The sequence below is a fragment of the Etheostoma cragini genome, chromosome 23 (assembly GCF_013103735.1).
Source record: "Etheostoma cragini isolate CJK2018 chromosome 23, CSU_Ecrag_1.0, whole genome shotgun sequence".
NCBI lineage: Eukaryota > Metazoa > Chordata > Actinopteri > Perciformes > Percidae > Etheostoma > Etheostoma cragini.
The window spans coordinates 8,736,257-8,759,623 of NC_048429.1; the positions used below are offsets into that span (position 1 = coordinate 8,736,257).

General features: G+C 41.7%; 1 protein-coding gene across 1 annotated transcript in view; it reads right to left on the reverse strand.

Annotated features, from left to right (window-relative positions):
• Positions 1 to 599: 599 nt before the first annotated feature.
• The window catches only part of wnk1b (WNK lysine deficient protein kinase 1b), an 85,424-nt gene continuing 62,656 nt past the window's right edge, over positions 600 to 23,367 (reverse strand). The window contains exons 14-39 of the mRNA XM_034863815.1: positions 23,183 to 23,275; positions 22,296 to 22,370; positions 17,818 to 18,078; positions 16,321 to 16,379; positions 16,015 to 16,165; positions 15,717 to 15,833; positions 15,394 to 15,504; positions 15,158 to 15,209; positions 14,607 to 14,747; positions 12,740 to 13,676; positions 12,101 to 12,420; positions 11,935 to 12,005; positions 11,533 to 11,589; positions 10,722 to 10,805; positions 10,569 to 10,605; positions 10,394 to 10,476; positions 9,944 to 10,219; positions 9,544 to 9,815; positions 9,077 to 9,152; positions 8,850 to 8,979; positions 7,645 to 7,842; positions 7,124 to 7,216; positions 5,191 to 5,232; positions 3,393 to 3,565; positions 2,974 to 3,030; positions 600 to 1,795 (exon numbers count right to left, since the gene is read on the reverse strand). Of these exons, the coding sequence (XP_034719706.1) occupies positions 1,355 to 1,795; positions 2,974 to 3,030; positions 3,393 to 3,565; positions 5,191 to 5,232; positions 7,124 to 7,216; positions 7,645 to 7,842; positions 8,850 to 8,979; positions 9,077 to 9,152; positions 9,544 to 9,815; positions 9,944 to 10,219; positions 10,394 to 10,476; positions 10,569 to 10,605; positions 10,722 to 10,805; positions 11,533 to 11,589; positions 11,935 to 12,005; positions 12,101 to 12,420; positions 12,740 to 13,676; positions 14,607 to 14,747; positions 15,158 to 15,209; positions 15,394 to 15,504; positions 15,717 to 15,833; positions 16,015 to 16,165; positions 16,321 to 16,379; positions 17,818 to 18,078; positions 22,296 to 22,370; positions 23,183 to 23,275 (4,407 nt within the window). The 3' untranslated portion in view covers positions 600 to 1,354. The remainder of the gene's footprint in view (positions 1,796 to 2,973; positions 3,031 to 3,392; positions 3,566 to 5,190; positions 5,233 to 7,123; positions 7,217 to 7,644; positions 7,843 to 8,849; positions 8,980 to 9,076; positions 9,153 to 9,543; positions 9,816 to 9,943; positions 10,220 to 10,393; positions 10,477 to 10,568; positions 10,606 to 10,721; positions 10,806 to 11,532; positions 11,590 to 11,934; positions 12,006 to 12,100; positions 12,421 to 12,739; positions 13,677 to 14,606; positions 14,748 to 15,157; positions 15,210 to 15,393; positions 15,505 to 15,716; positions 15,834 to 16,014; positions 16,166 to 16,320; positions 16,380 to 17,817; positions 18,079 to 22,295; positions 22,371 to 23,182; positions 23,276 to 23,367) is intronic.

Genomic DNA, 23,367 nt, shown 5'->3' on the forward strand with positions numbered 1-23,367 from the left:
GGTGTGCAGAGAGATCTGTCCTGTGCATTCAGTACTTTAGTAATGGTGCACATAGCTAGTGTGTTCCTAAAGTAAGCATTGGAACAGGAAGCAGACAAGGTGTTTGATGGTTATTTAATAAACTCTGCTCTCCCTCTTTATTCACTTTCTTTCCTCCATCTCTCTCCATCTGTTTGAATGGTTTGTCAGAGCAAGGGAGGAACAAGACACAGAAGGTAACAGAGGAGTAGCTGTCACTATTTCTTTCGTAAGCTGACAAGTTAAAAACCCCACCAAGTGCTGGACTGTACCTACTCTAAACCAGGCTTGAGATTTGCTCAGCTCCAGACGCAGATTGGTTCTTTTTTGTGCTTTAAATTAAGAACACTTTCCAAATTCTGAGAAAAACACTTCCTGAATGTAATATCCTGTTCTAAACATCGTTCCAGTCTGCTCTCACCTGATTTCAAAGCTGGCAGAAACACAGCTGCTGCTTGATTTCAGGTTAATATCGCCTTTTGTGCATTGTTTGATGTTGAAAGACAACCTTAATGTGATGGCCAGCCATTCTCCCTTCTGTATCAACCCGTTACCTCTTTATAGAGTGACAATGTCTTTTCTGTACTAAATTTGGAAAAAGAGCATTAGATTATTTAAAACTCAGTCTGTGAGCTAAACATTTTAAATATTGTAAGCGGTTACAGCATTAGAAGCTATTAAGAGGTGCTGTGTGGAGAAAAAGTTGGTTTTGTTAAAGCTGGCCACCACATTCCTCCCCCTTAACCTGATGTAATATCTCCCCACTGCTGTCTCACAAGGGTGATTTTTGACCTGCCTTGTAAAGACTCGTTCACTAAATTTAGAACGAAAATGGAACAACGGTGGCTGAGCCATAAGTGCGCATACACAATACCTCCCTACCTTAACAATACCTCACACACTAACAGTTACTAACACCAATCCGGAACCCTGTCACAACCTCTTTGGCCTTTTGACATTGCACTCATGAGTCTTTTCCTTTATCCTTAAGCATCTGGACGGCTGTCACAAGCCCACAGTCAAACACAGCAGAAAGGGAAACGTGTGACTGCATCTGTGTCTGTGACAGCTTCTCACTCACACACAGATGGATGCAAAGGCGAGATGCATCACACAAACTGTGGAGATGTGAGCACATCACATTCCTTGTCTCATTCACATTTCTTTTTCTCCTCTCCTCTTCATTTCTTTTTTTCCTTTCTCCTCTTGAAGAGGTCAGCTTCTGTCATTTCAAACTCCTCACTCCCCACGCAAGCCTGTAACACTCTGTTCCACACCAGTCCAGTCCAGTTCAGTCAAGTAGGGCTGGGATTTGAACCAGCCCTCACCCCCAGTCCTACGTGGTCCTCAGGTTAGGTCCTCCTGGGTTGCTGATCGACTTCTGGAGAGAGTTGGTCAGATGGAAAGGCTGGAGGGGCCCTTGCCCTTGAATCTGACCCTGTCCACCAACCGTTGTGGGGTAGGGGCCCAGGGGCTGGGAGGTGCTGACCAGTAAAGGCCCAGGCTGTGCTGGAGCCTGGAGTGGGATTGAGAGACCGTGAGCTGGACCGGACCATTGTGCACTGTAGGCGGCGGAGGGGGTGTAGTGGATGAACTGGGTAGGTTGAGGTTGAGGTGAAGTGGAGGAAGCAGGTGGGTGGCATAAGGAGCCCTTGCGGGGGGCCAGAGAGGTAGCAGTGGTGGAGTTGGTAAGGAGGTGGGCTGAACCTCCAATGCTGCTGGGACACAGCTGGCTGGGAGCCGAGTACTTCCTGCCCAGACTGGCTGACTGGATAACCTGGATAGGGGGATATTTTACATGAGGAAACGTTTATTCGTGCTAACGCTTAAGAGTTGTTAATTCAAGCACATTTAATTTTTTAATGACCTTTCTTTAAAAATGTTATTCTCTATTTAGATTGGTAGATAACTGTGTGTCCATTAAAGAGTAACTCTTGAACTGACCAAGGCCCAAATTCAATATTATTTAATTGTAAATTTTGGAAATGCATCTCAGGGATTTTTTTTTAAAAATATTCTTAAGTATTTATTGTTTCGGCAGTGCAAAGCTTAGATCATACATATTCAAATTTTTTTTAAATTATTATATAGGTTATATACAGTATACAGTATAAAAATAATTATTTATTACACAGCTTGGTTGAATACTTGATTCTAATTGGTCAATCACGGCATTCTGCGGTCTGCTATTTCAGTTTACCAGACCGCTGCCATGGACAACGTTCTGATCATAGACTCTGGCGGATCATTTTTACCTCAAAAAAATCGTTTTAAAGAGGGTAGGGAAAACGGAGATAGCTAACAGAGCTAATGGAACAGTGCAGACAGAGCATCAGTTAGCTCCTTGGTTAGCTTACTCAACGAGGCGACCTGGCTTCCGCCGGAGAGCTGTGCTCATCAGCGGTAAAGTTAACCATCCCGACTGGGATGCAGGTTTCATCAGCGGGTAACCTTTGTATGAATGTGTAATAATCGGCATAATTTAGATCGAGCCCGTCATTATTGCAAATTGAACCCCTTTGGGCTGATTCAAGACCCCAAAGCAAAAGATTTTTAACTGGGTCAAGCACATCCTTAGGGGCCCCAAAAGCCTCAGGTTCACTGTAGGCCACTTGGTTTTGGATTTAATGATTTGCACCAGTACAATATAATATCAAATTAGAATTATTAGCTCAACCTGGCTTGTAGAGTGCCCATGTGTTTGAATTTAGTTATAAAAACTTTATTTTTATATATTTTTTTGGAATGTGAGTCAGTTGTCTTTAATGAAATAAAGAAACTAATTGAGACACATAAACCAGTGGCTAGCTGATAGTATCACAGTATAAAAGCAAGGGTCTCTTTGCTTACAATAAAGCTGACATCATGTTTGCTGTGTCGATTGTACGTTTTTGCCATAGTCCCACTAACAGGTTTATTTGACTATGATGTCATATGGTTTATTTATGAACCAACCTCATAGCTCTGTCCCTGTGTTGGGGCCTGCTGCAGCTGTTTGGCACTCCTCTTCCCCTGAAAAAGATGAATATTTAGTTTAGTATACTCACCTGTCCAATACTTTTTAAACGCTAAATATCCCACAAAACAGTTGGTTTCTAAACCTCAATGATCAATAAATCAAGACAAAGAATGTGACCGCGACAGGGTTCAAAGCTGAGTCTGAAACAATGTACATTTTGCTACTGGATGTTCCCAGAGCTTGACTTAAAATAAATTATGATGATCACTGTAATCACACATGAAGTGCAAAATGGATACGGGACCCAGAAGCAGTATTCCTAGTACAGGAACTGGTGAGTGACTGCGGAAGCAACATTTATTCATGTCAAAACAACTTCTGCTACATTAAGATGAACCATAAAAACGCAGTAAACCTGTGAGAGGTTCATGGCATCTCTGGCCCAGTTGTCCACCAGTTTATGGAGGTCATCGGTGAAAGTTCCTTTTCTCTGGTGGGGGGCTGATATGTTGGGGGGCAGACACTGAGAACCACCCTGGCTTTGACCCAAACCACCTGAACCGCTCACTGCATTGGTGCTATTAGTCCCTGTGAAGGGAGATGAGAGAGAAGAGGAGAAGGGCAAAGGATTTGAGATACTGTTCAATCTAGAAGGTAATTGATGTTATCTGAATAAATGACGATGCACTCCCTGTCTTAGTAATGAGAAGGGAGTTACATGGTGACAGAGCCTAGTCGGGATAGAGCTTTAAGGGTAGGTCAGCATGTCCACATGGTCATTACGGTGTTTAGTTGTAATGGTGGAAATGATTATGACAGATGGGGCAAACTATGATGCTAGAGCAACATTTGGAAACAGAACATGGACACTTTTATATGACAAAACTTAAGCCTGTTTTAGTATATATAATTAAATATTGAATTCTCTCAAGAGTCTCAATGCTTCATGTCAGTGATACACCGGGCAACCTGTAAAGCTTACATACCCAACAGCATTCACCTATCAGATGCTCCAACAAGAAAGAAGCAATGCTGACCCAGGCCTGCTGTTGATCACAGTTGCGCCGTGTTGCACTATTCTTGTGTTTTAATCTATTGTTCGACCATAAGATGGCACTCAAGCTCTGTAACAGCTGGTAGTTTGCTTTTTGCTTACCATAAGAATCAAACTAATCAGAAAATATTCACTGCAGAACTAAACAAGCTCACACTACAAACTGGCCAGGGTGTCTGAATGTGATTGCTGTGCTGTCAAAACATTTATCCTCTGTTCAAGTTAACATTAACTATTGTATGTATCATACAATAGTTAATGTTAAATGTTGTCCAGCACCAGAATCACAGCATGCACTTCTTCACATTAGTGCTTCTCTACCAAGCTAAGACGAAACTAAATCAGTATATGCTTTTTAAATCTGGATTGCCAATATTGCAGACACAGCCCTGATAACATGCTCATGTATTTTTTCACAAATTTTACACAGTTTTAACATATCATTCAGTAAAAATAAATTCAGGATCATTAGGATTGGCTTTTGTTATTATACTGTCATAATCAATGCATAATAATGCCGTCACAAATGTTTATCACTTCTTTACTATATTATAAATCCAGACTACAGTAACATTAAACATATCTCTTCATATCAGCTATTACACACGAAAAGACAAAATATTGCAGGGATTAGCCAGAAAAAACTAATCATGCAGTTGTTCTAAAAGAAACCGGCACGTCATGCTAAATAAAATGGAGGAAAATATGAATGAGGAGACGCTGAGTCATGACTGACTGCAGCAGTGTGGAGAGTTCTGGGCAATGTAGTCAAGACCACAAGCCATGACGAGGAAGGAGAGGAAAAGGAGGGGACAGAGTGGCAAACAGCTGTTTGTGTGTGCGTGTGTGTGTGTGTGTGTGTGTGTGTGTGTGTGTGTGTGTTCACTTTGAATGCAATGGCTGGTCAATTTAGTCATTTCAGTCCTCAAACTGAGTGTTCTTTGATCCTTCGTCATCAAAATGTCAAAATTAAAAATACAGTGTTTCAGCAGCTGAAATAACTGAATCAAACTGATCTCAAATCTGGCAGAGGATCAAAGTTGAAATCTAAAGGACATTTGCGAGCAGGAGGAGGAAGGGTTGGAGAGCAAGTGCAAGGATGCATGGGTGCAAGAGGGGATTGATGGAGGGAGGCAAGACCAAAAAGAGAGATAATTACTACAGAGCTGGTTGCAGGGGCAGACTTTTTTCACCATCTTCCCTGTGCAGCCGGAAGACAACGATTGGAGGATTGGGAGAGAGTCAGAGTTAAACCCACACCCACAACACCCGACAACCAAACACAACGCATCCGAATATGATTATTTGAACTTGAAGCAGTCAATAAACAACACTCTGGGGTTGAGTTGCCCAATAACGTGTTTACACTGAAATCAGTACCTGTCACACAGCGCACTGTGAAGTAAATGTTAAGTATTTTGTGTGCATTTTTAAATGTATGAATGAAAAACATGAGGTATGTGTGTTCTGTACTCTGCACTGTGAGAAAGGTTGTCCACAGATGTCAAGTCACAAGGCTGCCATCTTTATACACATCTGAGCAAAGATGTTTTTTTTTTTAGACGAGGCCAAGATATGTATGGCAACCAACTTTAGACACATTTACTGCAGTTGCAACAGAGCAGTTAATACTGGAATATAAATACTTTGCAACCAAAGCTCTTGAAGATAATCCTTGTGTTTAACAACAAACCAAACTGAGTATTTGCACACCGCCTCCAAGTCTTGCCTGTGTTTCTGTGGCTTGAAGACGCTTTTGGGTAACCAACCCCTAGTTCTGATGTAATTCTGAGTCCTCTCTACAGCTCACCCATCTGTACCAGAACTGGGTCCAAATTAGGATTCAAATATATCCTGTATATCAAAGCATCGTTTCCAGACTTCTCTGGCAAACATCTCTGATTTGGTCAGCATTTGAAATTGTGAAACAAAATGTTCTGGGTCCCTTGTTTTCAAGGTAATTTACATGAATAAATTAATCTAATGCCAATGTTCCATCCCTTTTCTCCTATGCTACTTGTTTGCGAACAAGAACTAGTTGATGATCAATAAGACCCAGGTCTGTCTCTCTTCCCTCTTGGATGTGCAGTGAAAGGGAAGCAGATTGAGGGGGAGAGGGGTGAGAAAAGGGAGTGAGGGAAAGGAGTAAGGGAGAGATAGGGTTTGAGCTGCAGAGGGCTCAGAAGCATTCATAAACATCTCTTCATCAAGCGCAAAACATTTAACCGATGCTAAATATTACAATTATAATATGAATGGGAGAAAAAGATTTTCTTAATCACGAAAAAATATAAATAAAGAAAAGATTAACGCACGGTATATAAACAGAACTGTGCTTAAATCAAAAGAGTCACTGTGATTTATCAAGTTGAATAAAAACTAATAATACATCTCCAGAAACAAAACCGTATGCCAGAAAGCTCAAGTCATCAGGTCTTCACTTGTCTTTTCCTTTAAGTCTGCTTGTTTTTACAGAGGCAAAGGTTAGAAATAATGTTAAATAATAATAATAATAATAAACATGTTATTTTCCAACATACACAATATGTTTTTGGAGGGTAGTTTAAAAGATTAAATAAAGCACACACTGGGAAATTTATTTTGTTAGTGGACTACACATACAATAAGTACTGATTGGACATTCACAGCAAAGACGCTGAATTTTCCCTTTAAGTCATAATGGTTAAATAAACAGTTGTAAGCAGCTAACTGCTATTTTTAGTTACAGAAGTGAGACAACGTAGTTAAAAGCTCTGAATTAAGCCAGACATTTAGTTTGGCTGATCATTTTGAGCAAAGTACTTAGGAAAAAACTGCAGCATTAAGACCGCTCTTAGGTGCGTTAAGTGTGTAAAAGTAGAAGTCTGCATGCTCCCTTGGATAAATGTATGTTTTCTACCAATGGCTGAAAAGCTGACTTTTTTGGTTAAAGGACATTGGAGATATCAGAAGCAGAGGGTTTTCCATTAAAGAAGGAAACCCACGTGAAGACAGGACAACCGTGACTTGACAGATATAGGAGAAAAACAATAACAACAAAAGTATGGACGACGGGTTAAAAGAGAAGAGCAAAGAAATAAAGCGTTACACACAAAGAGCCAAGCAGGGCGTACTCAGAAAGCGCGTCCTCCTGCCGCCAGGCTTGAAGGCCAAACGCTCCGAACCCCAGCTGAACTTTACACAGCCTGAAGAGAGGGAGGAGGAAAGGATGAGGAGGAGAAAAGAGATGAAGAACCAGAAAAGGAGTGTAGAAAATAGACAGGTAAAGAAATAGAAAGGTGAAGAAGATAAAGGGAGAGAAAATGAGAGCAACAAAGAGACAGAGGACAGAGAAAAAAAGGGGAAATAGAGAAAGACAGGACAAAAGACAGAAAAGGTGGAGATGAGAGGGAAAGAGAGTGACACAGGTGGAATACAAAGGAATAATGTAACATTCAGTTATCCATCACACTGCTTTACATAGAAAGCGATAGAGAAAGACAGAAAAAGATGTGTAAGAGTATTGTTGTGAGGGAGAGAAGACAAACCAACTGCATGCATGCAAAGTTTTTCTTATGTTGTGGGGAAGCTCATGAGGCCTTCTGCAGACTGGAATGCACAACTGCATGCCTACCTGGGGTGGGAGCACAGAGGCTGGGCACAGAGAGTGCCGCCTCGCTGGTGTAGGCCGAGCATAGGTTGTTGCTGGAGGAAGAGGGTTTGAGAGGCTGGAGCAGAGTACTGCTGCCCGAATCAGCTAATCCTCCTGGGGCTACCAGAGCCAGCTGGCCGGGGTAAAGGGTGGGGACGCTCTGGGCGGATAAAGTGCTGCCTGGAGATAGCACAAGGCATAGGAAGGAGAGGACAGGGCAGGGACGACACACCGCAGAGACCAGACACACACACACACACACACACACACACACAATAAATACAATGGACAGATAAGACACCCGTCACCACAGACGTTTAATGACACCACCCCACACACACAACCACACAGAGAGAGACAGACGGGGAAAGCAGTCAGAAATTCTCAAGCACTGAGCCTGAACCGACGTAAACCCACATGCACGTGTAACCAAGCAAATCAACACACACACACACACACACGCACGCACACACACACACACACACACACACACAGTATTTGCACATGGATGCATAAACACAGAGACAGTGTAACATTAGGGTCAACTTTTTGACCATTCTGGCTGCAGTGTAGGATTCAAGAATGTTTTGGTGATGAGTTACATTGCTGTTTAGAGGTACAGAGTCAGTTTTTTATTTACAAAAAAGTACTCATTAAAAAAAGGTTCTCTCCATCCACTGGTGATATTTTGCTATGGTGAAAGTTTTGGTTCAATTTCTCCAGGTTTTGGTAAGGTAAATGGAATTTAATTTGTGTTGTCACAACATTAAAACATTTAATTTGAATAGAGTCTACAGCCATGCTAGGAACTCTGTTTCTTTCTACAGGTTCAGCAGTGCTTGAACTAAATGCTAACTTCAACACGCTAACATACATGAAATGCCAAATGCAAACATAATATATTTAATTTATTTAAAATATTTGCCTGGCTGTACACAGCAAAAGTGATCTTGAGTGACTGAGACATGGTTACTGAATGAGAGGTTGCTGTTGCATTTCTTTAAATGTCAATATTTATTGCTGTGAGCAAGAAAGGCAGAAATCTGAGATGGCTATCTCAAATCCTGGACAAATAAAACCCACTAGCGCATGGCTCGTTACCATGAGAAGTATTGTAAGTGAGATACATTTTCTTTAAACTTTGGGTGAACCAACTCTTTATTAAAAATATTTAAACAAGAGCCTACCTGGCTGTAACGGACTCTTGCTGCTGTGCGTGGAGCTGGTTCTGGACGATTTGGAGGATTTGCTTTTAGTAGGTCTCCTCCTCCTGCCAGTCAAGCCTATAACTGGAGGGACTACTGCAGCAGGAGGAACCTAAACCAAGACCAGGGGAAAAAAAAACACCACATGTACATTTATAGTATATAATGCCGAACATAGTGTCTGAACTGAATTAGCCAATGTGAGTTACCTTTCCAAGCCTGGTAAAGAGACTATCTATTTCCTCCTTCTGGCGGAAGTGCAGAGCCTGAATCTCACGCATGTGCCTGGAGAACGAATGTAAAATATGAGGAATAAAATATTGACAGGCAAAAGAAAGAAAGCGATAACATAAGGTGAGGACAGCATGGAGAAAGAAGGATGGCTAAGCTTTCTGGGAAGCTTTAACATCCCTTTTCAAGAAAAGAGGAAGGAGTAAGATAAAGAAGTAATGAAGGAAAGTGGGTGGTTAACCTCATTCTTGACAGTGAAAAAAGAGGAAGAGGAGAAAAGAGAAGCAGAGCACAGCCTACTATTTTGGTGGCATAGAAATAGAAGACAGAAGAGAGCAAAATCAAGTGAAGCAGTTTAACCTAATAAAGAAGAGGCATTGGAGAGGTGAAAGATCCATGTATATTTCCTCTCAGATGTTTGGGAAGAGAGGAAAGGATCACTTACTTTTCTCTAAGGTGGTTGACTTCCTGTTTGAAGTCTTCATCCTCAAATTCAGAGTCATTGTCACTGCTGATGTGGGAGTTATTGAACGAGTTGGTGTTTAGACTGGGCAGAGAAGCTTTGTGAGTGGAGTCTGGACTCAAAAGCTGCCCATGATTACTGGGTCCATTAGCAGCATGAGCAGCAGGCAGAGGGGTTTGGCTGGACTCAAGACTCTGCTCCCGGGTACGACTGACTGAGAATCTACCAATACGGGCCTCTGGGTTAATGGTAACCTGAAATAAAAGAACAAATATTAGCTGAAACAATCAACGAATGGAAGGTGGGACAAACAAAGGAGGGAAAGACTGGTGGCAAACAAACCCCTCACCATTACACTACAAGATCTAAAACAGGAAAACACCTGGAAGCGTCCAATGGTAGTGGTGGGCTTAGGAGAGGGGCACGGTGAAGTGAGGGGGTCGGGGTGGTGGGACCCTACCAGAGTCCGTTGGGGGAGTCCGTCCACAACATCTCCTCCTTGTCCTCCTCCCCCTCTCAGAGGAAACGAGGAGTCCTTGTGCAGTGTATTCTCCGGGCTGGAGAGACTGGAGGAGGATGAGGAAGAAGAAGAGGAAGTGGTGGAGGAAGACTCAGTGCAGGCCGGGTGAACAAGTGACGCTTCAGTAGCCAACGAGACCTAGAGAGGAGGAGGAGAGGAGTAAGGGAAAAGAGACAATGCACTTAGCTGCTACCAATATGGAATCCACAGAGAAAAAATACTTTTAACTACATTTATAACATCCCCCTGAGGCTCATGGAAAAGGAAAAGGTAAAAGGTAACATGTGGGCTGTAGTTTGACGGAAATCTTACCTGAAATCTTCCCAGTTTAATTCCACCTGAAGGATGAGGAGGGTCAGAAGAGGACCCAGAAGCTTCCTCCAGAGAGAAGGGGACTGGGAGACAGATGTTACACATATTAGATAGAAAGATAAAATGCAGATATTGCGGCAGACATTTAAGTTAATATATTTATGAATATACATACTTTGTTGTCCCGTTGAAGATATGCCACTGTGAGAGGCCTAGGGTTAGCATGGAGAGAGAAGAAAGTGGGTTAATATTCAATATTCATTGAATTAAAACCACATATACAACGTCACTGTTTAACAGAATAATATCCAAACAGGTATGACTTTACCTGAGTATGGGTGCACACAGGAACGGTCTCTGGGCTCAGTGCTCTCCTCAACTGAGCATCCAGGTCCTCCAGAGGCTGCTGGGACTGGAAACAGACAAATACAAATACGTTTAGACACAGACAGAAATATAACGCGTGCACGCACACACACACACACACGCACGCGCACGCACACGCACACACACACACACACACACAATCAATCAATCAATCAATCAATCAATCAATCAATCAGCGGCTGAATTTCATAAGCAATACAAGATCAGCCAAAGCACACATGTATGGTTACTAGGGCTGGACCAAATTCATTTCTGTTGACATACAGCAGAAAAGTGTGTGTACATTTTAGAAGTCAGAGCATTGCAAAAGGCATTATCAGCCACACACAGGTAAGGTGGTGTAGAAGGCATACAAGGTATTCTATTCTCCTGAACAATTTAACTGCTATTAAAAATTAAATCATTAAAATCAAATCCCTCAAGAGCTGTAACTGCAGCTGAATTATCTTAATCAAACAGGTCTGGCAACGAGTGTTAGTTCAATGTCTTCTCTGCCTTGAGGTACATGGTCCTCAGCATGTCTGCCTGCCATCTCTGTCTCTCTCTGTCCAATTGACTCTCCATGTTTCTCACCCTCTCTTAACCAGCTTCTCTGCGATCCTACTTTCTTTGATCATATATCAATAGTCTTCATTTAAGTAAAGCAGAGTGCTATAGGGATCTCTTTGTAGTTTAATGTATTTCTTTCTTCAGTATGCATACGGTATTGCATTACATTGGAAATAGAAATCTAAGAATGAGCAAACAAAAACCTGTATTAGACAAGGTCCAGGGAAGCATGGCAGGAGTTCTGAAGGAGGAGAACTGGCCTTATCCCAGAGAAAGAGAGGTGATGAAAAGAAAAAATATTTGTAGAGGAGGTTACAAGAAGTGTGTTCATTGTGGAGAATGTTAAAAGAAATTCCCATGCCAGATGAGTTGTAAGGAAAGTGAGTAGAAACATTTTGGAACACCTATAATTAAATGATTCGGATTAAATCTTTGATTTAAGATCTTTGACTTCTTAACCTTTAAAATTGTAGTACTGGAAATTACCTGGGCAGTTTCTCTTAAAAACTATGCAAACATAATTATACATTCACTAGTGCTTTAACTATGTATAACTAGCATGAAATGAAATGAAACTAGTATTACAACTAAACTGGATCCCTTACCGGTGCCCTGGATAAAGGGGGTTTGGATGGAGTAGTCTGGTCAAAGGACGATGCAGGGATGACCGTAGAAACTGAAATCATAAAGTTGGTAAGCAGTACTTTTAAAACACAGGTTAACTGACACTAGAACATATGCACAAACACATTAATGTAATCATGGGCATACCATTTGGTGCAGTGGTGGAGACAGGTGTTCCAGGGCCCTGGATTGGAGCAGGTGACCCCAGTGAAAGGCTGGTTGGGGGCTGAAGAGGATTGGCTGGCTGGCTGGAGCCAGGTGTGTTGACAAATGTGCTGGAGGTAGAGCAGGGTCCCAGTGGGGAAGAGGTACCTGGCACAGGGGCTCCAGAGGCAGCGTCAACAGCTAAGATGTCTCCCCCAGCAGATGGCACCCCTCCACCAAGATCCATGAAGAGACAGCGCAGCTTCTTCTCCAGAGCTTGGATGTCGTCCGGCTTGCCTTGGGACTCACTGAATGCCTCACACCTGAGAATAAGATCAAATCATGATTATCAATTCTGCTCAATAAATGACTTAAAGCCCATACATCCTGATTAGTGCATGAAAGTCATCACATTTTTCTAAGTGAGCTCTGCTCCCTTTAAACCAATGAGAAAAGCCCAGCAAAAACACAAACACAGAACCAAAGCTGTTAAACTTTAAGTATAGGTAGCACACATGCAACTGTACAAGAACTACAAGAATGTTGTCTAAATAGATACAGTCTGTGTGACAGGGTTCTATATTCACTGCTATGGAAACATTTCAGGTACCCTAATAAGTACATCAAGCAAACATGTCTCACCTTGCATCACATTCCCCACAGTGTGTGTGTGTCTGCCCAGGCAGGGCTGCCGTCTGCGGCTGGGAGTGGACCAAGGTTGGTTGGACTAAAGGAACATTGGTGGTCACTGGCAAGAGCCCCACAGCAAAGGAGGAGGAGGAAGGGGGGGTGGAGTGGAATGCAGCAGCAGAGGGAGCAAGCTGGGGGCCTGGGATGGCGGTGGTTGGTATGACAGAGGAGGAGAGAGAAGCAGTAGAGGAGGAGGTGGGAGAGACTGATGGATGATCAGAGGATACTTCACTGGCTAGAAGAGTAGAGGAGGGAGGGGAGGATACAAGAGGAAGAGTCTGGGCGGGAGGTGGGGAGGTGAGCATTGTTGGGGGGATGCTGGAGACGCTAGCAGGCGGTAAAGTGGAGAGTACTGAAGTAGCAATGACAGCGGAGACAGTTTGAGGCTGAGGCTGGCTAAAAGCCTGGGGCGGACTTTGTGTTTGCTCCTGGACCTGCACCTGTCCCTGGGGTTGGGACACAGCCTGTAACCCCGGCTGTGAAAGTAGCTGTGACTGAAGGATGGTCTGATTCACCACAGCAGGAGGCGGGGAGGAGGAACAAGGAGGGCTGAAACAGACAATGGGCACAGAGGAGGGAGAGGAGGAGGAAGCGGGAGGAGGAGAGGCCTCCAAGACTTGCTCCTGTGCCTGGTTTAAATTCGAAAGGATAAGACCAGCAGTAGGATCCACAGTAGAAGTAATTGTGCTAGCGTGTAAAGGCACATAAGCTGCTGCAGGCTGCAGAAGAGGGTGGCTGGAGTGGATAGATGCTGGGGCGGTGCTGGGTCCGACATCAAACGGATTCTGGTTCTGTCTGAGCTCAGAGAAGGCTTCTTGTAAGCTGATTACTCCAGCAGACTGGGACAATGCTACACCTTGGCCCGGAGTCTGAGATGGAGCTGGAGGAGCTGAAAAATAAAGAAATTGTTTTAATCCCCAAAGTCCTTCCTGTTCACCGTTAGGTCTTTAAACAAACAGAACATTTATTGTTTATTTTCACTGACTTAGAGATTTAAATTGGGGGTCATTTTCCTATATACACTGTAGGACAGGCCATACTGTATGTCCAAGAGGGTAACTTTCAAAAGAGGTGGTTAAGGGGGTTAAGATCCACTCCAACAATGTTTTAGGAGTGCAATACTAAATCGGGGGATAACTCTTAAAAGGCTTTTTTGGGGTTACAAAGAAGGCTGTCTTGCACAGTTGTGTGTTTAGAAGTGTTTTGTTATTACTGTCTCACAGATGGACAGGTTTGGACAGGAATTTATTAAGTTCAGAGTGTGGAGTGGTAAAATGGTTAACCACTTAAGTTTGGCTAATTTGAGTCTATTGGTCCTGATTTGATTTGTGACAGTCCTCTCTCTCCAGTAACAAAATATACCATTAGGAAAGACTAAGATGAAGAAAAGGTTTTTGAACCACTGCTTTAGATTTTTTATTTTAAAAATTGCTGTAATATATGAACAGTACGTAAAAGGTATTTTTGATATATTCCTATAGACACAATAACTGAAATGAAGGATACAGCTATTTATATTCCAATGTTCTAGTAAAAGATCATGTTGCATCAAATTAAATAAATGCCAGAGTGTTACTGCATTTGGACAGAACATTTACTTTGAAAGCATTACATATCGTAATCTGATGAGTGTGTGACAAAGTAAAATTGAAGAAAAACTGCTTTTTAACAATCTGGGTCTTAATTTTGTATTATTTTTTGGCCATCATTATTATAACATCTCATCAAAATGTTGCACATTTTTTATCACCAATTTCATATGAAAAAAAAAAGTGAACTGATTGCTGACTTTCAAAGACCATATGCACACAGTGCTTACCTTTTTCAACAGGATGTGCCCGGGCAGGAGAAGGAGAGGTGGGATACATTTGTTCCTTTAGCCTGGCTTCAGGTACGGGGCAAACGATGAACCTCCGACCTGCTGAATGCACCACTTGTGCTGTTGCGCTGGGAGCAATATCTGGGAGGGGATGAATGTCAATACATAGCCTTGTTATTTGTTAATCCCTGAGAGAATAAACTGCAAACTGCCATTCTACACTAAAGTTCACCTGCAAAAAGCAACAGGAGGCTTTGTGTATACAAAATTCAAGTGTTATCCCAAACTGTATGGTATTAGCATAAAGTGGGCATGTCTTCAAAGGGAAGACTTGTGGGTGTCTATGGAACCCAATTTCATTCAGATATCTTGAGACGAGAGAGATTTGGTGCGAAGCCAGTGCTGTGCTCAAGGACAATCAGGGGAAAGAGACTTGCTGACACAAATGCTTAAAGTAAGCTGTTGCAGTTGCCTGTGCCACCCTGTTGCTTCACTGGAAATCAAACTGGTACCTGTTGTTATTTTAAGGTTTTTTATCGTGTTATGTTTACCTGGCATGGGGACCGATATAACAGGATTCTGCTGCACCATATCACCTGCCATCTGTAGATCAACACAACAACGCATGACAAACAATGAAAGATAAATGTTGTAAAGAAATAAAGGTGATACACTGTACAGTGTGTATATGAGCAGTTACTCTGACATTTTGTTTATCAAAAATCATTACCAGCAACCCCTAAAAAAAAAAAAAGAGACAAAAGAAAAGAAAGAGTGTTACATTTACCTGGCTGTTTGTGTCTCTCTCCAGACGCTTCTCATCTGCGTTCTCTATCACATCTCTGACTTGCTCAATGAATGATTCCCTCTCACTCTCCAGGATGAACTCGCTCTGGACCTGGAGTATAAAAATTCAGATTAAGATGTGTGTATATGTGTATGTGTGTTTGTAAGACAAAAAAAACAAAGCCTGATTTATACTTTCTATGCAAGCACATTGCCACTGAGTTATAATTTTGCCTCCTATTTTACGTGTACTTGCATGGTTTTGGGTGACAAAGAGCAGATAGCATGCACTGGAGAAAATGTAAATAGAAACAGTGTGTGTACCATAATCTGGGCGATCTCCTCAGGGTTGTCTCCATCCAGGTCAAACCTGAAAGTCACCATCTTCCTGTTGTGGGTCTCCAGCTGACATTCTGCTACCCTATCTCCTCGGTTGGAGATCTACACACACAAAATACAAAAAATAAACAAATACACATAGAAAGAAAAATACAATTAGAAAAAAGGTATGTATTTCTCATTACTTTTATTGCATTTAACAAGAACCCATAAATACCAAGAGTGGTACAGTACAAAACAGGATTTAGGGATTTATTATGAGATTTATGGGATGTGGTATTACATTGAGGACATTGAGTTTCGCCTTGGAGATCTTCTCATGGCGTGATCGACTACGCACAGAACGTCTCTGATGTCGCTTGGTGGAGCGCCCTTCATGGCGCCCTCCTCCTCCCTCGTTGCCATCACTGAGACCTGAAGTCTCAGAGTGGCCACTGACGCAGAGACGAGAAACATAGGCCAAATGTAATTAAAGAAAAAGCGGTAAATAGGAACAGAGTGAGAGATAGCATAACAAAGATGAAATGTGATCAAAAAAATGTACACAGTGTGTGCGTGTGTGTGTGTGTGTGCTGCATGAATTTATTACCTCTCTATGGATGAGAGAACTTGAGGTGGCTGAAGTTGGGACTGGGACAGCTCTGAAGACTGAGAGGCAGAAAAACACACACGCACACACACACACACACACACACACGCACACACACACACACAAAAATGCACATACACACTCAACTCAATATCATCGCCATCAACACAAGAGACATTTTGAAGGGAGAAAATAAAACAGCAGAAAAGCATGAAATATAAGCAGTGTCATCATGATTTGAGAGTACCAAGGACTTATTCTTATTAAACTACATAGGCCAGTCATGAGAACACATCAGAACAGCTAAAACTAGAGCTTCATTATGTGCATACAGTATTTCAAATAACACATGCAACCCTGTCTCATAATCAAGGTCTAGAAATTAGAAACAAATGGTAAAAGTTAGAACAGAGTTCAGACAGTATCTGCAGACAGTAATTCATCAATACTATTAGACATCATTTATATGCAGAACAATTACCGTAACCATCAAATTAGTCTCTTGCCTTTTATTTTACAGATGGCTTCGTGACATCACACCAACAACCCAGGAATCCTTTCCAACAATTATTGATTGTGGGTGTTGCTACACTCAAACCAAGCCCCACCAAACTGGTTATTCTATGTAGATAAACTGCAAACCAACATATCATCATCAAATCCTCATGGATATCATAAAATGAGACTCCAATCCTTTAACATTGCCATAATTAATTAGCAAATCACGTACTTTAAATGCAAATTTAGACAGCCCCACTAAACATATGGCTCCAAATATGGATCAAAACTAAAGTAAAATACCCAACAATTTAGACATCAACTGATAAAAATTGTTGTTCAGAATGTAGCTCTAATACAGCTGTCATTCAAATAAACAATTCTGTGGTTAGGAAGAAAGATTCTCCAACAACTGCTTCATGGTCTTAATGTAGGTCTTTGTCCTGTATCATCCTCTGTTGTATCAACAGGATAACATCACCTATTGTAGCCTATATTATTTTCTCATGCAATTCCTCTGCCTGTCCCAGCCACAGTATGGAACTCCGCTGGTGACATATGGTTGACAGGTGTACCAATAATATTTATTTGTTTCGTGTCTTCTAATACCACTATAGAAACTGCTACATTTGTTTGTGACCACAAGGCTTGAAGCTACAAGCTAGTGTAAAATTATTCTCTTTACTCTTGGGTAACATTTTGGGGAATGAAACCTTCCCACATATGTGCACCTCATGAACAGGTGGCATTTATCAGGCTAAAACGAGCGATTTACCACAAGTTTGTGCAATGAAGAGAGATGGTGAATTGGTACACTCTTATGAGCAAACCTCACAGGAAAAAGGGTTTCAGCATAAGAATACAAAAATGTACATGGACAAGTAGGAATTTCATAAAGAACAATGTTAAAATGCCTAACTCATACTCCAAGGCTCTACTTTGCACAGTAACAGGGGACAAGACATCCCTGTGGTGGGTCTGACTGTCAATAACCAGTACCTGGGGAGGGGTTTCCATGGGAGTATCAGGCGGGGCGGTGACTACACTGATGATTGGAACCACCGGGGCCAATCGCTGGGGCACAGGTGTGGGCACAGGAGGAGGAGGAGTAGGAGGGGAAACAATAGTAGGCACTACCCCAAGAGGGTGGGGCAGAGGAGAGGGAGGGGAAGCCACTGCTGCAGATGGCATGGTAACAGGGAGGGACAGCGACGGAGAGGGCAGGGTCACCAAGGAAACGGTAGACGGAGTTACACTGGGCTGAGGAGAGGAAGAAGGGCCAGAAGGAAGAAGGCAGGAGGCAGAAAGGAAAAAAAACAGGGAGAAAAAAAGAAGGCAGATAAGGCAGAGCAGGAGGAAAAGGGTGGGAGCAACGTCATAGGGAGGATGAGGAAGGTGATAAACCCGTCAAGTGATAAGATGTGATGAGCACAGACAGATTTAGCATCAATCACCTTGGTAATGGAACAGTGAACTAAAGCTGGTCTTTAGTTTAACTAAACATCCATAGTTCCCTGACTCATTACTGACCCTCAACAAACAACTTTCCGAGCAAGACAACTGGAACATTGATCAACACTATTAGTGACAAAATCTCAAATTAAACAACAAACTCTGTGACAGGACGATTGTGTAAACACACACAACTGTAAGATCATGCAGCCACAAACAACTTAGTACAGTGCGGCTTTACAGGAAGTGGAAGAACAAGCAAATTCTTTGTACAACGTAGACAGGGCAACACTCTTAACCCGATATTAAAATGAAGACACAGGACTAAAGACCTACCTATGTTTTCTTACGCGTAGACTTTAAAAGTGAATCAAGGAGCTATGCTACATTGACTGTACAGGCATTGCGTGTGTCCAACAAAAATGTGAAATGTCATAAAACATTTGCAAAAGGCAATGTTTCTTAAAGGTTTGAAACAAAGATGCACACAAAGATCTTAGGGTAAAAATAAAAGTGCATAACCAACAAGGCAGTCAAGCTGATTAACTTAATGTTACTTGAAGTTGTCCATCTTTACATGCTTGGTACATCATGTCATTGTGAATTGTTCTTTACAATTAAATTCAGCTGTAAAATGAACTTAAACATTCTGATGTACACTTAAATGTTATTATTCATGTGATAAATGCATGTCTACAACTGAAGACGGTAAAATAATTTGCACACTGTGTTGCTCAATTTGCAGTATACTGTAGGCATCAGTATTTGTCAACCTACCTATTAATCCTCTTGTGGCAAGAATCTTAACAAGAAAAATATTTCTTTTCTTTCTTCATTTGATGGTTGTGGTATTTTTGTTCTGCATTTTGTCTTTGTGATTGTGTTATTTTTTGGTTTTGCATTTGTTCTGTTTCATCCTGTTCATGTTATGCTTCATGTCTTAGTCCTTGGTCGCTCTCTTGTTATATTTTCTTTCCTGTGGTCTCTTGTGAGTGTCTGTTCTGTTGTCTGTTTTATTTTAATACTCTAGTTTTCTTTGCCGTCTTGCCTTTAATTTTACTCCCCGTGTCTGCCCGCCCTTGTGATTCCCTGATATCTTCTACTTGTTCTCCTGCCCTTGTGTCACCTTCCCCATCGTTGTCTCATTACCCAGTGTATTAAGTCATTGTGTTCCCCTTGTCCTTTGTCAGATCACTGAAGTGTTTTGTGTGCGTTTGGTGTGTTGGTTTGTCTCTTGTTCCTGTTAGTGTTCTCAGTATTCTTACTCTTTTGGACGTTTTGGATTTTGACTTGTTGGATTTTTAGACTTTGTTTTTTCCTTTTCATTTGTTATTGTTTCATTTTAGATCCCTGCATTGGTTTGGACTCTTTTGCTAATAAATCCTCGTATTCAAACTTCTCTTGCCTATCTCTGCTTTTGGGTCCTCATATTCCTCTGTAACCCTGACAGAATGATCTGACCATCATGGACCCAGCCAAGAGTCGTCTGTTTGAGAAGAAGGTCTCGGAGGTAAACCAGACTGTGACTTAAGTGGTAAACTCCAGACCAACCCAGCTTTCTCCTATTCTGGAACATATCGCTACACAGCAGCTGTGGTTTAAAGAGAGACCATGGGAGAGTCATTTTGTTCCCTGCCTGGAGGAAATTAAAAGGAAGCTAGAGTGTTTTCATCAAGATCATCTCAATGACTCTCCCAGTTTGCCTGCTTCACCAACTCATGGCGTTTATCAACCTGGAGGAGAGGCAGAGTCTTGAGTCAGAGTCAGATGAACTATGTGAGTTAGTTTGTGACCTGATTGAGCTGAAGACCATGTGGAATGAGTCTGGCAGTGATTGCCAGAGGAAGGCAATCTTGTTGTTTGCTCAAGATAAGGTGTCAGAAAAGCCCTGGTTTAATGACTTTATTCCTGACTGGGATAAACGCTTCCTTTCCCCTCAAGCTCATTCATCTACTAAGGGGTTATGTTCTTCCGAGTCTGTAAGCTCTCCCAATGCTCCTCTTCAGATTCCCGGCATACCTCAGAGCCAGCTAGCACCCACGAGCCTGCCCGAAGCTCGGTCTGATACTATTTTGACTACTGTTTTTTTGTCCATCACCCAGCCTGCCCCTTTGCCTGCTCGTCCAAGTCAGGATGTTTCTTTACCTGGAGGGAAGCCAGAGACTGATATGACTTTGTTCCACTATTTTGCAATGATGGCTAGAAAGACTGAGGAGGCCAAAGCTGCCAGTTTTCTAGTTGGAAGGGAAAAAGTCCTGGACAGCACCTAGCTGCTCCCCTGACCTCCTGTCTGTCAGCTCAACAGCTACCTGTTCAGCAGATTCCCTCAACTACAAGCAGTCTTTTGTGGGGACCTGTCTGGCCATATACCCATCTACCCCTTCTAGATTATTCACTGCCCACTGTTACCAATAGTAACCTCTTTATCAGTTCTAAATCAGGAAACATTACCCATCTTAATTTCCTAAAAATGTACTCATGTGTTTGATCAGATGTTTAGTAGGAGCATCTGGGGTAAACAACGGAGAACTATTAATGATCGGCATCAACAAAAAACTGAGTTATATTCAAATAGCAGAAAAAGAAGAGGAGATGTCAAACAGATTCACTGACCAAATTACATAGATTGCACAATCACTTATGGACACACAAGGGCACCTACAGTACATCCAGTATATACACAAACACTGCCATACATAATGGTACCTGAACCAGAGCTAGCTGAGCAGATTGGTAAAGGAAATAAAGATGTTCTATACTGGGAGATGGACTGAGGTCAAAAAACTAAACAAACACATTCACAAGCACACATACATGTGGACAGACAGACAAGTAGGTATGTATGAACACATAAAAACAAACCCGGTAATATGTGTAGGCAGCATGTCAATGAGCAAGCCAGAGTGGAAAGAAAAATAGAAAAAACAATCTGAGCCAACAAAACTTTAAAAAAAAAAGCAAGCAAAACATGCAATAATACCACATAAGCCAAGAATAAAATTGACAAGCAAGAGTGTGTGTGTGTGTGTGTGTGTGTGTGTGTCGTACTCAGTAATGGGCCAGGGCGGCAGTGACCTGTGCCGGCAAGTTTGACCAAAATAGGTTTTAGGTTTAATAGGTTTTGAAATGTATGAACAATATTGAAATATAAAAAAGAAAAGGAAAGGAAAATAGTAACATAACTACTTGTGTGTGTTTAATTTGTCTTCTCTTCTTATTATAACAAAACTTTTTGAACTACAGAAGAAGGATCAAACAATTAGGAAGCCTGAAGGAAGAACGTAGGTGGTTGCTATGGTAGCAGGGAGACTTCAGCAGCTAACCTTAGCTAGCTAGCCTTTTAGATGACGTACCATGGACGTGTTAAGCAATATACTGTTAAAAGTTACAACAATGGCTTCTCTTTAAAGTAGTACGGACCGTTTTCTTGGATGGAATCCAGTGTAAATAAGGACAAGCTTTTTTGCAAAACAAATTTTGTGCAGACATTTCCCCAGAAAAAGATGACAACCCATCAGCGAGAGAAGAGTTTGTTTGAGTGCTGGCCCTTACAGAGGCAACGTTAAGTAAAACGTGTTTCAGGCTTTTTGCATTATTATTTAAGTAACCTAATAACCCTCCTATTTAGTAAGAAATCATGAACACTGATGATGGCTTCTAGCTGCGTTTGTGTTTTTCCCACATTAAATAAGAAGATAACTTATCTGTGAGTGACGTAGTTTTTAGTTGTTGGTTTTATATCGTGTCACACGGTCTAAGATTTGGTGCCTTGTTGGCCACTTTTCATTATATCTTTCATGATGCTCTTAAACAATGCTTCTCTGCCCAAAATAATATTTCTGCCTACGCCACTGCTGTGTGTATGTCCATGTGTGTCTGCGTTTCCATGTATGAATCAATCTACAGCGGAGTGTATGGGAAAACAACATTAACAGAGTTGACCAGCACCGGCTTATGGGCAGTAGAGATGTGCTTATGAAGTATTGTGTTATATATATTTCAATTAGTGGTGCTACTTTACGTACCTGTGGTAACGCCTGCGGCAGAGAGGTGTGTGTGGGGCTCTGAACTGATGTAATATTGTGAGTGGATGAAACAACCTGGAGAGAAAAAGAAAGAGTATGAAATAGAAAGAGTAGTGAAAGAGGAGAGAAATGCATACAATATCATTTTTAGGTTTGATAACGTTTTTTTTGCTATTGCAGTTCCCAATTCTGTCACGCTTACAATGATCTGTACAAACTCAAGTTATGAGTAATGACAAACCAACATTAGATGGGAAATGCCAGCTAGGGCAATCTATTTTTTTTCATTAAATTTGGTAGATATTATCTCATGTATTGTCATTTTCCTGATAGGTTGTTAACAAATATTACAACAAAAAACATTTTTTAAAAGGCAAAAGCATTATCAAGGTTTGGAATGCAACGGTTACGTAATTGTGGTGAATGCACCGGTAATTATGGGGAAATGGCTGTTTTGTTGCTCACAAAAGGAAACTTTCCATCTTTTTCTGACAAGAAACATTTAATCTCTGATTAACATCCAATTTCATGCTCAATCAAATCAGTTTAGGGCTGCAATTAGTTCATCGCAGTGGTTTATGCTGGGGGAAAACACAGTTCTTCAGAAACACTGTGGTATTACTGCAGGCAAAGTGCCAGCTCTGTAGGAGGGGTTACCTTGAAGCAAAGGCAAGAACTTCAAAGAGAAAACCGACATATGAGTTATTGCTGTATAAGCAAAAAAATAGGCTGGAGTTATTTTTGTATTGTATCTTAATGGGGTTTGGACATCAAGGGCATGTGGTATTAAAAATGGGAGAAAAGTGATGAAATGAGAAAAGCGAAGAGACATTTTGGATGCAGAGTGACTTTTCAGGTTGCTTTAATTGTTTTTCTTGTTGCCTTACTTGTTGGGGGGTCCCAGGAGGAGCTGGCTGGTTGTTGACAGGGACCAGAGGGGGTCCCGGAGTGGACTGGCAGGGGGGAGCCTGAACCTGCTGCTGTGGAACAGATTTAAAGAAAGATTGACAGAAAGGAAGAGATGTTGTAAGATATAAAAGGGTGGAGGATAGGGATGAGAAATCAAAAGAGA